General features: G+C 33.8%; 1 protein-coding gene across 2 annotated transcripts in view; it reads right to left on the bottom strand.

Annotated features, from left to right (window-relative positions):
- Window positions 1-2,880: 2,880 nt before the first annotated feature.
- The window catches only part of LOC128238635 (receptor-type tyrosine-protein phosphatase eta-like), a 105,647-nt gene continuing 93,871 nt past the window's right edge, over window positions 2,881-14,656 (bottom strand). Inside the window, exons 30-42 of one of the 2 annotated variants that reach the window (XM_052954751.1) lie at window positions 14,142-14,209; window positions 13,974-13,991; window positions 12,974-13,076; window positions 12,612-12,713; window positions 11,970-12,057; window positions 11,545-11,635; window positions 10,597-10,673; window positions 9,872-10,006; window positions 7,721-7,843; window positions 5,944-6,107; window positions 5,364-5,499; window positions 5,131-5,215; window positions 2,881-4,043 (exon numbers count right to left, since the gene is read on the bottom strand). In XM_052954751.1, the coding sequence (XP_052810711.1) occupies window positions 3,970-4,043; window positions 5,131-5,215; window positions 5,364-5,499; window positions 5,944-6,107; window positions 7,721-7,843; window positions 9,872-10,006; window positions 10,597-10,673; window positions 11,545-11,635; window positions 11,970-12,057; window positions 12,612-12,713; window positions 12,974-13,076; window positions 13,974-13,991; window positions 14,142-14,209 (1,264 nt within the window). In that variant the 3' untranslated portion in view covers window positions 2,881-3,969. The remainder of the gene's footprint in view (window positions 4,044-5,130; window positions 5,216-5,363; window positions 5,500-5,943; window positions 6,108-7,720; window positions 7,844-9,871; window positions 10,007-10,596; window positions 10,674-11,544; window positions 11,636-11,969; window positions 12,058-12,611; window positions 12,714-12,973; window positions 13,077-13,973; window positions 13,992-14,141; window positions 14,210-14,656) is intronic. The other variant, XM_052954752.1, reaches the window with a different exon arrangement.

Below are 14,656 nucleotides of genomic sequence, written 5' to 3'. Positions count from 1 at the left end.
TGATACGATATTGAAGTGGTGCGAAGTCTCCGACATCCGTTTATCCACACGCGTCTGAAGCAGTTCACAGACTTTTCTTTCAGAATACACATGATAATTCAATAGAGTTATCGATCATTTGCTGTTTTGTAGCATTAGTTAAAACGGTTTAGTATAGACTTACTACGTTTGTTTGGGATAATAAGCTGCTTAAAAATGTAACAAACGTACTAATGATTGTTGACGTGATCCCGACGGCTGGGTCATTTTTGAATATTCTGAATATTCTGAATAATCTGCCTCATGACCCATAATGCATCAAAACAAAACAGTACTTAGTCTGTACTTTCTAAATCTGTGAGTCACCATGCTGTACACAACTATCAGTACACTCGATGAGTAAGACTCCCTTTCCATTACCAACGCCGATTTTCGCGGCCAACAAAATGAATCTATAGATATTGCGTTTCAGGGAGTTTGAATTTTAGGCCCTCAGTCGATCGAAGAAATGCAAATAAGCGTGTTTGGGGGGTTTATATATGAAACTCCGCGGACACTTGACAAGATAGTTCGTTTAATTTAATAATTGTTTGAATAAAAATTTAAAACGATTTTGATGGTTACACTAAAAAGCTATTATTTGTTTCCAGATGATCCACTTCCGAGAAAATATTCGATGGACTTTACCTTTGCATGAAGTTAGCTTACAACATTAGATGCAGTCTAATTTCCCAATGCACATCAGAACGAGACTTGCTCCTGTTTGATTATATCATGACTGGATCATGGGGTTTAATTTTGATATAGTATAAACATTGATTAACACATAACACCCGAAACAGGCATCGATAGTCATGTTTGAACCGTTTCTCAACACTACGTGATACGCATGACATAAAGGGTGTAGTGTACCCTTCCAACACAATAAAGTACGTGTATGAACCAAATACCTCCATCCCCCTTACACACAAAAATGTAAATTATAATGAAAAAGTGTTTTCTAGTAATAAGAGTAGCATTTGAGACCCCTTTATTGCACTCCCCATACGGCTTTCCCGCCCTCCTCCATACATGATATCCTTCTCGCCAAAATAATATACAGTAAAGACGCAAGCACCACCAACTCCACTCGATCACTCTATTGTATGGCCTTAGGAACATACCTTTTAAGTAAGTCTATCGACCCAGTATTGTGCATCTATCTTTTTATCCAATTTCTTATAATAACTTTATTTATGATGAAGATTGATGATTTATTTAGTGTACATTTGATATCAGCTTTTGAACAAATACATCTACTTCAACAATCATGGCAACAAATATAACAATACTCCTACAGTCAGAACTCGTTGGCTCGAACTCACAGGGACCGGCAAAAATACTTCGAGCCTCCAAAAATTTGAGCCAAGCAGAAACGCTTACATTCAGTATAAAAAAATCGGTCCCTTAAATCCAAATTTAACCAACGAGGAATTCGAGCCAAGTGAGTTCGAGCAAACGAGGTTCGAATGTGTTTTTAAGAAATACTACCACTCTCTCACTCACCTCACCTCATATCACTCACTCGTTAGTTCATATTCAATCATCAGTGTATTACATGGCACGACTTGAACTATCTCAAAGCAAAAAGGATTAAGTGTGCCGGTTACATTAAGAGTATTGCCTTTACCTCAATACACTTAAATACATTTAAGCATTCTGTTTAAACACAGATGTATTTATTATTTTTGTCTTTAGCCGCCTGGTTGCTGAAGCTGAGGATGAACTTTCATGGACAAAACCTGTGATGCTCAAAGTATGGTCCTGCCAGGAATTCCATACCGCCCCCGGAGATTCGAATATGGTCTTTAAGTTGATATGTCGAGTTTTGATTTCGCCAAAATGATTCTTTGTAGTCAATAGGTGGGAATTTACATAAGAGATGTTAAATACTATTTGCAAAATATTCAAATATTATATTTTTTATCATCTTGAACTTTGAATGCATGAAATCCGCACTATTTTTCAAATTTATGACGATGTATTGAGTTGCGTTGCCTCAAACGATTGTTTTCAGGCATTTCACATACATTGTACATGTTTTGAAACATTGCAGATAACCATGTGCCAGCAGGTTGAAGTGGTCAAGCAATCTGAAACGGGAGTCAATGCAGCACTGAATCCCATATTTCAAGAGAATGAAGATGTTTGTCACCCTTGTCGAACTTGTGTGTTTGTTAATTATTCAAACGTATGCCATTTACTGCAAATAGGGAAAAAATAGACTTAACCCTCACTATAACGTGTCGGGAAATACTACTTAAAACCCGTAGAGGCACCGCATTGATTCATATTATTGAAGTATCATCACTCAGAGAATAGTAACTGTCTAAATGTTTAAATGAGGATATTCAAATAATTTGCATTATATGTCTAAATATGTTTTACTCGTATGTCAGTTTCATTAAACATGGGAACTCTTTTCTTGCTGTAATGTCGACATTCATACAATGGGTGCTGCCTTGATTTTAAAATCATGACAATCCTAAAATAGGAAAAGTCAATATGTCAAGTTATTATGCTATTGGCATCCTATTCATTTCGTGCTTTGTTATAGGTTCATTTTCCAGCATAACATTTAAACACTCTAACGACTAAGTAACTCGGTAATAAATTTGGAATTTGAAGAAAACTTGTTACCAAACAAGTCTTTCAAGTGATATGTCAAGTAACAAGAACCGAACTTTAACTTTTAACTCATAATTTAACACGTAAATGCTTGATTAATCCAATGACTAGCAGATACTTGTGATTGACCACATGTATCAAATTAACAGTTTTGTGCTTCGTCCTCCAAATATACAAATCTAAGTACAATAAGTATAGTAAGGATTGGAAACATTATCATCAATGAATCATCTGTCTGTTGAATCCATTTATTATGCAAAGTAAGAATATGTTTTATTTCATCATTATTATACTTAGAGACATTATTTGCGAATTAAATAATCAAAGAATCACATTAAAAAGCATTTAAAGTTTGACACAGAACAGAGAAGAAAAGAAACGAATTTAACTACGTAAACTTTAAAGTTTCTTGTGATAAATAAACACACATAATTTATACAATGATACAAGACATAAGGCAATAGGAAGGCTGGATCTTATGTGGACAATATAAAACGGGTTTTCTGAGTAATCTTCATATTCAAAAAAGTCAAAATTAACAAAGACAAAGTTGATAAATGAATGCAAATTTTGCCAAATTCCACCTGCCCACTTTGTTTTGTTTGTGTGTAAGAGAAACCGTACACAGACTCTTTCACGCTTTGTGTCTTGATTAAATTTAGAGGAAATATATGAGCCCCGATTTATGAAAATGTGCTGTAGTGAACTCGAATACATTTTAATTGATGAACTCAAGCATATTTTCGCATTGTTTCTCATCTTACTTGCAATTACTTAAAGCTGATTTTATTTAAAAATAACATAACAAAAATAGTTTGCATATTTAACTTTTAATATTATTTGTGATTTAACCAAATATTTTGTTATCAAAAAACAATTATCATATTGACTTGTATGCTTGTTTCTTTGTCTTTGACCTTACACAAGCAAGGCGTAGATAGCATCGTTGCAATTAACTTACATTAAAACAGTTCAATAATGGCACATATCACACGTACATATAAATATGGAAAGAATAACGTAAGAAGAAGCGAAGAAAGAAATGTAAATACCGATTTCATGGAAAACAATATCAAATGAATGTATTAAAATGAAGGCAGTATACCAAAGCTTAACACTGCTTAATATACATCGAAGAGTTGTTGATTCACAACATCATTTTAATACAAACGAAACGAATGCATTTAAAATTTCAAAACATATCAAACTGTAAGCCGATATATCACTGTAGAATGGAAAGTTCATGGATGCTCTCATTACTGTTTTGTAGTGTCTAGATAAATTCAGCTTTAGCTGCCGTTGCGCGCATTTGTCAGAATGTTTTTATAATGAATCGTTCTGATATGCCGTGTTTTCGTAGATATTATCTTCCCCCATTCGTGTATTTTCGTACAGGTCTGAAAAACAAAACAGTATATAACACAACATGAATCAATATCATTCGAATCTGTTTTATTACGTTAATAGGCAGCGCTCAAATCAATCTCAAATATGATGAGTACTTAAAGAATTATTAAGTAGGGAGGTCACAGCTGCGAGCAATGTTAAGCCTAGCACCCTTCCGTCGCGAAGATAATATACGAAATACCTATTCTCTTTACCCATGTTATAAATAAAATATTACTTTCTTGCAATAATATATATACTTTGGACAATAGCTCAGAAGTCGGCAGTGTGTAATAGTACGACTAGTTGTAGGCAATCTCACGACTAGTCGCAAACAGGACTAACTAGTCGTGGGTATGATCTATCACAAATTATTAACGACAAGTCGCTTTAAATTAGACATTCCGATGTAGCCTTTTATAAGTTTGAAACTTGAACTAATTAGTACTCTACGGTACAAGAGGATTGCTGAAGATTCAGTAACAATTGTGAAAAGATCAATAACAATAATTTACGATGAGCGTGCAAAATGTTTCAAAGGATTCACTACATAGCCTGTGGCGATGCCTCGAACATTATCCTAACATCAATGTGTACAGACAAGCGTGCGTTCATGTAAATGTTGCGGTAGATCGTACAGGCAGCTTTCGATTCTTAATTGTCAAACCTTAACCATAGAGGAAGTGGAGAACATGTGTTAAAACTGTATTCATTTGTATTTTTATCGTAAATATTTGCTTTAAATTTTAAACAAATGATCAATCACTTTTATTTTAGATTTCCTCGAATGTGTTTTGGACAATGTTCACATACATCAAATTTCGTAAGCTAAACCATCGTGAATTGTCCTAGACAGATTTTAAAAGTTGTTTCCCTTTCCGTTAAAACCGACTACGCATGTTGCTTAAAATGCAGACAGATACTGTCACGAACGTCGTTGCAACTTGCCATTTTATATTTATCTTTTAAATACAGACCGTCTTTGGCCAAAGTAGTGACAGTTACAGCCAAGCTTGAACCCGTTTTTGATCCTTGTCATGAAGACAACATAAGTGATAAAAACAGTACACGCCCACAAATTCAATGTTCTTTACTTACGTTCATCTTCCGGCTCCTCCTCCTCCTCATCCTCGTCAGTGGTTATAAACGCCTTCAGACACTCGTGGATATAGATGAACTGGTCCTGGATTTTTCATTGTGTAAAACAACATTAAATAATTGAAATGATTAAAAATAATATAATTAAAAATAATATACTTTTAATTGCACATATATAGTTGCTGAAGATGCTCAATCGCATGAGGTTTGAACGAGGATTAACATTAACCCACCTCAGTTTGGACCATGTTGCATCGGTGGTTCCTCATATCAAGCACAAGTTTGTATACGTCTACTTCGTCATGGTCTCGAATGTGCTGCAGTACGTGGTCCACCACGATAAACGTTCCCGTCCGACCCACACCAGCGCTGCAGATAGTTAGTGAGATGTTGATTTAATTCGAAAAGGTATGCCCCTTAATAGTGAATATAATAATGAGGATATTGCATTGCAACGCCAACCGTAAATGTACTGTCGTGTTTTACGGCATACATATTGGCAGTATAATATTTTCCATCAACTGCTTCAAAGTACAATATAAGTAAATCGGGGAGTTATGTTCGTTCAGTATTGTATTGATTTAATCCTGACATATAATTGCGCAAATGAAAATGAACATTTTCAAGTGTGTGGAAAATTACATAATATAAACAAAACAAGCCATAAATAAGTCACATTTCTGGGAAAGATGTGATGCGTGAAGTGAGGGTTTGAGTATACTGTTGCAATTATAAAAGACATATTGGGTGTAAATGCAGAGCGTTAACAAAAACAAAACATTATTTTTCTTCTCTGATTTCATTCTCCCCCACCTGCAGTGCACAATCATGGGCCCAGCATTTTGTGCGCCACCTGGACGCTTGTTGTGCTCTTTCACTGACTTTACGAACTCCAGAAGCATTTCCGGATCCTCAGGGCAGCCCATATCTGGCCACTTCAAGTAAGCGAACTGACGGACAGAACGCCGTTCCCCCTTCTGAAATGGGAGCATGCGGGATTTGACATGCAGATATCAAGACAAACACTTGTACATTGCATCTACATGTTTATTATTGACATTTTAAGTGAGAAGATAATAGATTATAAAACCGTGAGTTCATCCACCAAATGCAATTATGCTAACTGGCTCGACACGTACTGATACTATTTGTCTACTTCATCAGGCGTATAATGCATGCCATGACCTATAAAACATATATTAGGAAGTCAGGCCCTGGTATCGTAAATATGGGAATACTACTGTGACCCGTTGTGATATGACCATTTGAGATGTGGACATTTAATTTATTATATCATTAAAGGGAAGCGAATGTGAAGATAAATAACAATGTCAAGAAGTCGAAAGGAGAACATCTCAGACAAACTAATTGCATGAAATGAAATAATTAATATATATGTGGACAATGATTTATTACAAGTTTGTGTTACAGTTGTTGTCATTCTTGTTATTCGGTGCTATGGAATTTTCATCATTCGTACTCTTTCTGCTCCCAACTTCTGTAACTTCTGCTTCTGTAAATCTTCACGGGCTGACATTTACCCTTTTATTCTCTGCACTTCATTGTAACATTGCAATTTGTTTTCAGAGGTTAACAGTCTGCAGTAATTTGAAACGGTAGCTGTGAAGATATGTTTTAGGTTACGTTTACCCATGTTAAGTATGATGATATTATTTTAGTCATTTTTCATTCAAACATTTGGTTATACAATGTTTGTGATATTGATTTGTGTAGGAATATATTGATGTTTTAGATATGCATTGAGTGTATAAATACAAATAAGAAACGAGCTAGAACAAACCATTTTCAATTAATCTGTCTAGAATATTGTAATTGATATATTTGCAGAACCTGTTTTCCTGTCCAGTTGTGCCTGACGATACAGATTCTATTGAATTATTTATATATCCGAGAAATGAAATACATTGTTATTACGTTGTAAAAACTTCACTCCACCGAATGAGCAAGAATGGTTACACTACAGGTACCTAAAGAAATATTTACTTCATTTAATTACATGTTTTATGCTCGACAAACCCCAAGTAAGACCCAACATGCAGGGTTGCTAGGTGGATGCACTAAAACTGTGATAACTTTAATTGTGGTAACCGTGGAACAACATCGAACACTTTAGGAGTAATAATAAGCTGTGGACACAATGCATATTCCGACATTCCGATACCTGCAATGTACCAACAAAGGGCCAGTTGGGAACAGCGGCCTATATTGGCGAACCAGGGTGACGAAGTTTATCAAGGGCCAATGCCGCTCCGGACACCCAAAATCTGGCCATTGAAGGTAATGGAAGTGCTTTAACTTCCTTGTTTTACTTCCCTGCCATTTGTACAATTTATGATTAAGTACTCCGTATCATTTTAACTTGTTTAATCATTTTGACCTATTATCTAGTAAATTGAAAATATAAAGAGTTAAAAACAAATGTTCTTTCGGAAGTAGTTCATTCAATTTGACAGTGTGTAGTAGACACAAGTCAGGTGCCCATGTTAAACAAATTCTGATATGTACTTCAAAAATAACATTAGACAACTGATACATAGTTTCTACGAAACGTTAATTGCAAAAAACTCACCATTTTTATTTCGAATATTCTAAGTGTGTAGTCGGAGAGGTTAGACTCTGACGTCACCGAGACAACCAGGTCCCCGTAATAAACTGGTTCGTTCACGTCCGGCCAGTACTTATCACACTTAATCTGCAGAAAATTGAATAGTCTTATGTAAACACTTATTTTGCTTAAAAGAAAAACAAATAAGGCGAAAATAGTGACAGAATGGTTAATTATTAATAATTATGCTTTAAACAGTACGTTAAGGTATGTTATAAATATGGTGACAATCCAAGATGGGGTACACGATAACAGCCATATGATAAAACTGAGATCTATGTATATGACAAGTAATTGTATACATTTAAATATCCATATCTTATAACTGTTTGTTTTGCTAAGCAATACACGTAATTTGCATTTATTTTTTAACATGGTTGAAATAAGTTACAATGTTTCAATTATTAAAAATCAAATTAAAATTTATTAGTAAAATGAGATATATTTGAACTTTATGCTTTCCCGTGGTTTATAGCGATTTTTCAGTGAAATGATACTGTTTCATGCAGTGAAAATTTCAATTTGATATGTTTTACTGTTTTGAAAACAGTTATGCATTAGCGCGCATATAACTTGGTCACAATAGCAACGACATCACTTCCGAAATGACGCTACCTGCGCGCAAAGATTTGCGCGTTTGTTAAAAAATTATGCAGTTATACTCTCCTTTATACAACTATTCAGTGTCATTTTTAAGACGCACTCTTAATATTTAAAATTGAATCTAATAAAGGTTGTCTTATAACCATACCCAACCAACTAATATATAACAGTTAAAAGTGTATACTAGTTGTAGATGTCAACATTGAATATTTTCCTCCACTAGAAGGAACATTTCATGAACCCGACAACCCTTATCATCTAATTTTCATTTAACTTGAAACAGAAAACGATCGTTCCAACACACTCGCGGCTGCTTGTTTTACTTCGGATATAATAAACCAAATCAATCATAGTGTCAATTAATAAATGATTCTGGACTTAAGAACATTTACTGATCACTTAAACACTTATTAGAAGCAGTCTAGTCCACTGATGGCCTTGCATTGTAAAGACCGACCAGTCCCCATAATGATCTGATGTCCGAACCTATTTCAAACCTATTTCTTACAGTTTGCTTTAAATTTAGGCGTTTGTGGTTTGTTTTATTTCTAAAGTAATAGCCTTAATTTTTGCTTCATTAAAAGATTGTAACAAAATATAAGTTTTTGAAATAGAATAAGGTAGTCCCTCATCATAAACAAGATACTTAGTGTGTTATTTTCACTTCACATGTTAAAAGGTATTGATAAGAAGCGACATTTATATTTTCCTCATGTAAAATATATTGAAATTACTTTTCATGTTCATATTTAAATCAGAAGCGATGGGTGCAAATGTAAGTCCAGTAACTTTTATGCGGAATATAAAATATAATAAAAAACATTCCAATAGAATGATATAAAGATAAACTGCATGTTCGATAACATATGTATCAAAGTTTGTGCGCTATAAAACATAATTGTGATGCATGCACATTTGAAATGAACTACTTTACTCACAAGGAAATGGTACAGTTTGGCAATGAACGACCGCGAACATTATCTATATAGATGCCTCATTTACCAGAAAAAAATCAATTATATTTACGCTATATATAACATAGTGTACAGTTCAATTTTAAATAAATAGCTAAACCTTTAATTATTATTTGAACAACTTCCCCTTTCGAAAAGGGAAAACATTCAATACTGGTTTGTATTTTTTACGAGGTCAGACATTTATTATTTATATTTATTATATTTGTTATAACTGAATAAAAGCGGTTACGAGAAAGAAAAAGAAATGTATATTCAAGACATAAATTTTAATATGTTTTTAAAGAAATGTTAGTCATTTACCTAATACTAATTTCTAGAAATTGAAGTGATGTTACGTTATCAAATCGGACTATCCCATAAGCATATGGACATAGAAAATAAGAACATCGAACGAAATGTTAATGAGCGAATCTATATTTAGTGAAATGAAAATGTCAAAAAATTTCAGTTAATCGAAACCATTATAGAAGGGTGAGTCAAATCAATCATGCTGTAAATAAATAAAGAGTTCACATTAAAACAGTAAATATATTACCCTTCCTTTTTCCACGAGCTTCGTCAGCATGACAATCGTGTCCACATTTTGCTCCCACACCATTCGCCAGAAATCGTCAAACGTCGCCAGCATCGGACCCTGGGTGGCAATATACTCGCGTGGGGATGTGTAGCCCTGTATGTAGTTAAGTCATGTGCACATTATACTCAAATTGAATTATAATTCATACTGAATTTAAGATCAGGGGCCTTACGTTTTCCCTTAGGATGTTTATTCGCAAATATTCAGTATCTCTCGAGTTTCTTCCAGTAAAGCCTCCTTTTCCGGGCTCGAAGGCGTCCCTATCAAGTACGGTATCTATTTATAAAATGGTATGATAAGGTTTATAATGAATCCTTATTTGACGAACGAATGCACGTGCCAAACATACTCATTAAATTCACCGAAGTGTACTGTAACAATGATTTAAAGTATTTTGTTTTTTGGTAAAATATTTTCCATTTTGTTGAGCAGTCAAAAAACGATAATCCCTCGCTAAAAAAAAACATGGTGCAATTTCAATATATCTGAATTACATTGCTAATATTTTCAGAGAAATATACATTTGTTTTTCCTATTTTGAAATTTCATTTCAACACAAACTAACACTAGTATGAAAGAAATTATGACATAATTGATAACATATGATGTACAGGGTGGGCAATGAATTGGTACGGGCAAAAGTGGTCCCTTACCAGTTCACTATATTTTATAAATGTACATACCGGTATGTAATTTGCATTTATAAAGTCGGATCCGTCAACATCGTCGGACGGCCGAAGTTTTACTCGAGAGTGGTCAACTGCAAATATAGATAAGCAATGGAAACCTCAGAACAAGCTGAGTAGCCTGCAATTTAAACAAGATCCTGTTCAAAAGCGCATACACTATTTTTACCAATGTATTTGTGTTCATTTACCAATAAAGAAATGAATATCTGGTTTCATGTATAGTGAAACATATTCAGGAATTTGAACTTTATTTAAAAGTTTGATCTAGAAATCTTCAAAACACAAACATAAATATTTCAATAAAAATACTTCAGCTCCAATGTTGAACAAATTTTTCGTAAATGTCAAATTGTGTTGATATGTATTATAAACTCGTATGAGTATTGTAGTGGTTATAATCTCTGCCTTTAGACCGCGAGGGCTCTGGGTCGATTCCTGCTGCCGACGTTACATTTATTTTGATATTTTGTTTCAAGTTCCTAAATCCTACAATGGTTTAATGTCAATATTTTCAGATATATATTTTGATCACATTGCAGCTTATGTACTTCTAGAGACACAAGGGTCAAGACCAAACAAACTCAAACAAGAGACACAGCACCACAAGACAACACATCTTAAACACATATCAAAATATCGTAATTTATTAATGTTGGTGTAACCTCATTGGTACGCATTGGTACGGTACACTGTAAAACCCATGAGGGGTTCAAGCCAAATTGATGTCACTCAGACCCAGTATTTATGAATAAATGCAAAACTATAGATATAAGTCATATCGTCGTGAGTTGAAAGCATTAGCATGACATGGTATGGTTTGTGACTGAGGTAATTCAATAAATGTTTATGATCACTTACAATAGGAACTTGAGTTTTCATGAATTAACAAACACAAATGATAACTTGTTTTTATGTCGTTGTTTCAGCAACTTACACACTTACATGACAGAATGTTGGTATATCGATTTTTCGCTCTGCAGTTCTGAGATTCAGCAACTGTACAAGGATGTTTAGGGCTTTTTTCCTTGATAGCCTGGAACGTATGAAACAAACGTGTTGGTATATTGATAATGAAACTAAGTGTTCTTAGTTGTGCATGACATTGCACTTTTGTGCATTATAAATGTTTAAAAAAGATGATAAATGCAAAACGGGTGATTGAATTAAACTTTTACTCGTCTGTTCTAAAAAATACCCCAAATACATATTCGTATAACGAGATTATTATGATATAAACTACTATCTAAATTGGTGACTCAAAACATAATGCTAGTTATTGAGAGATACGTGAAAATAGTATGCTTGCAGTTTCAGTTTGAGACATGATTTATGGTTGAAATTCAAATGAACGATGGTACGAATTCAACCTTGTAAGCATCAGCAAAGAGAAGATCACTGTCCTTGTGCATTTTCTCTACAAAGTCTGGAAACTCAGTAAGTTTAACTGGACCCGGTCTGAAAAGGAGTCAACGAGAGGCTCATTTGCTTGCTTCTGAATTATTATAGCAGTCTAAACAAATGAATTTTGGCCTAAAACGATATTTTCCTGGAAATCGTTTATTGACATAGATATAAGTGTAGTTCAAATAATTGACAATGCATTAGAGAGTTTTTTTTACAAATGGAAATTACCGACTTGATGTCAAAACATGTCGTGTTGCGACACAAATTATTTTAAATGATAGATTGACCAAACTGTTCACATTCTTAATTTTCCTATTTCAATTAGCCGATTTAAAACACAAAACATCGTTTATCGTTATTGTCTTTCCGATATACAAGACACTCATTTTTAATTCTACACACGCTTTAAAATGATAATTTTACTCAACATATACCAAAACAAAAAAGAGCGCATAGCTCGATCCTTGTACATGGGACTTAATATTGTTCGGGTAATTGAGGCTTGATTTGACCAAATCAACATCGATCATTAAAACTATTCATCTAAGAGATAGTTAAAAAGGCTGTGCACAATACTCAAAAAGCCAATAGCAAAGCATTAGTACTTGTAAACAGCAACAGGTTTTTCCCTTGTTTGCATTGTCCCCATTTCACCGAATTGGTCACTGGAAGTATGTGAAATGCTTTCTGTGTCCTTTTTGAAACACCTATAAAGGAAATTTCTTCTAATGTTAAATCTTAAAAAATTTGCACTCAGAATAATTTTTGAGCTTGGCGTGTGCAAATCAGAAGCCTGACAACCATTCACAGTATGTCGTGTTTTCAAGCTAAATGGTAAGAATTACGAGTGTTAATATCTAGTGTAGTAGTGCTGCAACTTCTCTCTAAATAACGAAAATGGTGAGTAAATGATGCCTGCTTTTAAAGTATTTAGAAAAAAAACTTATGAAAAATTATGTTTCCTTACGCTGCCTGTCTTCGTCTCATAAAGAAGATCACCAATACAACTAGGACCAGAACAACAACCGCTGATACTGCTCCGCCCACAAATGCCGCTGTCATATTAGGCTCTATAATTAGAAATTGCACATTCGTTGTTATCGTAATGCTACCAATAATAAATAGAAAAGTGAATTATAAAACTCTGTATTCATAAATTTGTGAACAGACATTCGTGCACAGTAATGCCAAAATTTGAACGCATGGCCATAACCTTGTATGATATAATTATATAAATTATATTTAAATCTTAATTAAATAATCAATTAAAACAATCACAAGTGGGTATTAATATGCAATTACAATAGCTTAGACTTGCAATCAATTCTAAACTTAATGAAACTTAAAACAACAATAAATATACAAACTATATTTCGGAAACAGTTTTCTTCGATTTAAATGATAGGTCATTCTTAAATACAATTGAGATGATTTAAACATGTGCTGAATATGTAGCCAGGACAAGTTAAGTAAGTATCGAAACCATATATCAAACTATTATTATAATATTGAATCTTTTCTCACAACACATCACTGGTTACGTATACTTGATAAAACCATGTGTCAATTGTATAATGTGAGTCTAAGGGCTGTTTAAATGGAGGTTAACATAGGTTGTATGTTGTGTTTCAATTAGTTATATAAAGTTCATAAGCATATTTGATCAGACTCAATCAGAACAGTATAGTTTTAAACAACGAGAAAAGTATCTATAGTTTTGAGAAATACTGTGGGTTTCCAGCAAGAATGAAAGCTTTGTCTTCATTCGCTGTACTGTTTAATGATAAAGAGTTTCCTGAATGTGTACATGCATTTCGATTGTTAAGACATTCAGTTTTAGGAAAACGGTATTTTAGTAGAATATCATTTTTCATAAATCTGTAGTTAGTCATACAAAATGCAACCGATAGCTTGTACACGATCAAATTACAAGATTGCAACAAACAACAAGCACCAATGACCTGTACCTTTTACGAGTATTTTCACTGTGACAAAAAAAAATATATTCAATAATAATGTAGTTGTAAGCGAAATACAATAACCCGATTGATAAGGACAAAAAAATAAACACATTGTTTGTAAATACTTTAATGCTAAATAAGGACAAAGGAAAATCTCGTAAATATCCAAATTACCTGTTTCTATCGGTTGTGAGTATACAGATTCACTGCAGCCGTAGTCCGTACAAACAAAGGATTTTACTCTGTAAGAAACCAAATCGCATTTGTGAATAATGACGCATATTGCGACATGAGACAAATTTATGTATAGAAACGTACATGCATTGGGTTTATCCTTCGTGTTTGGAACATTTTAAATTTACATTACTGGATTATGATGAACAAGAAACTGAATAGGCTTTAACACCTTTCGCGGATACCTCCTGTTGTCGCATTCTACACTGCGGAGTTTAGCCTGGATAGTTAAGCAATTCAATCGCATTGAAATGGATAGTTTATTTAGCGATGTTGATGAAACAACCGGCTTAAAACGGTATCCGCAAAAAGGTCTACATCTGAACTCGTATGAACTCGAATATGATTTCGCAAATAAAAAACATACTGTCATTGTTACCCTAATCATTAATATAAATTAAACGTTTTAGTATACATGGAAGCAACGGAACCGTTGAAGAGAATGCAAAATACGA

The sequence above is a fragment of the Mya arenaria genome, chromosome 6 (assembly GCF_026914265.1).
Source record: "Mya arenaria isolate MELC-2E11 chromosome 6, ASM2691426v1".
Lineage (NCBI taxonomy): Eukaryota > Metazoa > Mollusca > Bivalvia > Myida > Myidae > Mya > Mya arenaria.
This window is presented reverse-complemented; position numbering and strand designations above follow the sequence as displayed.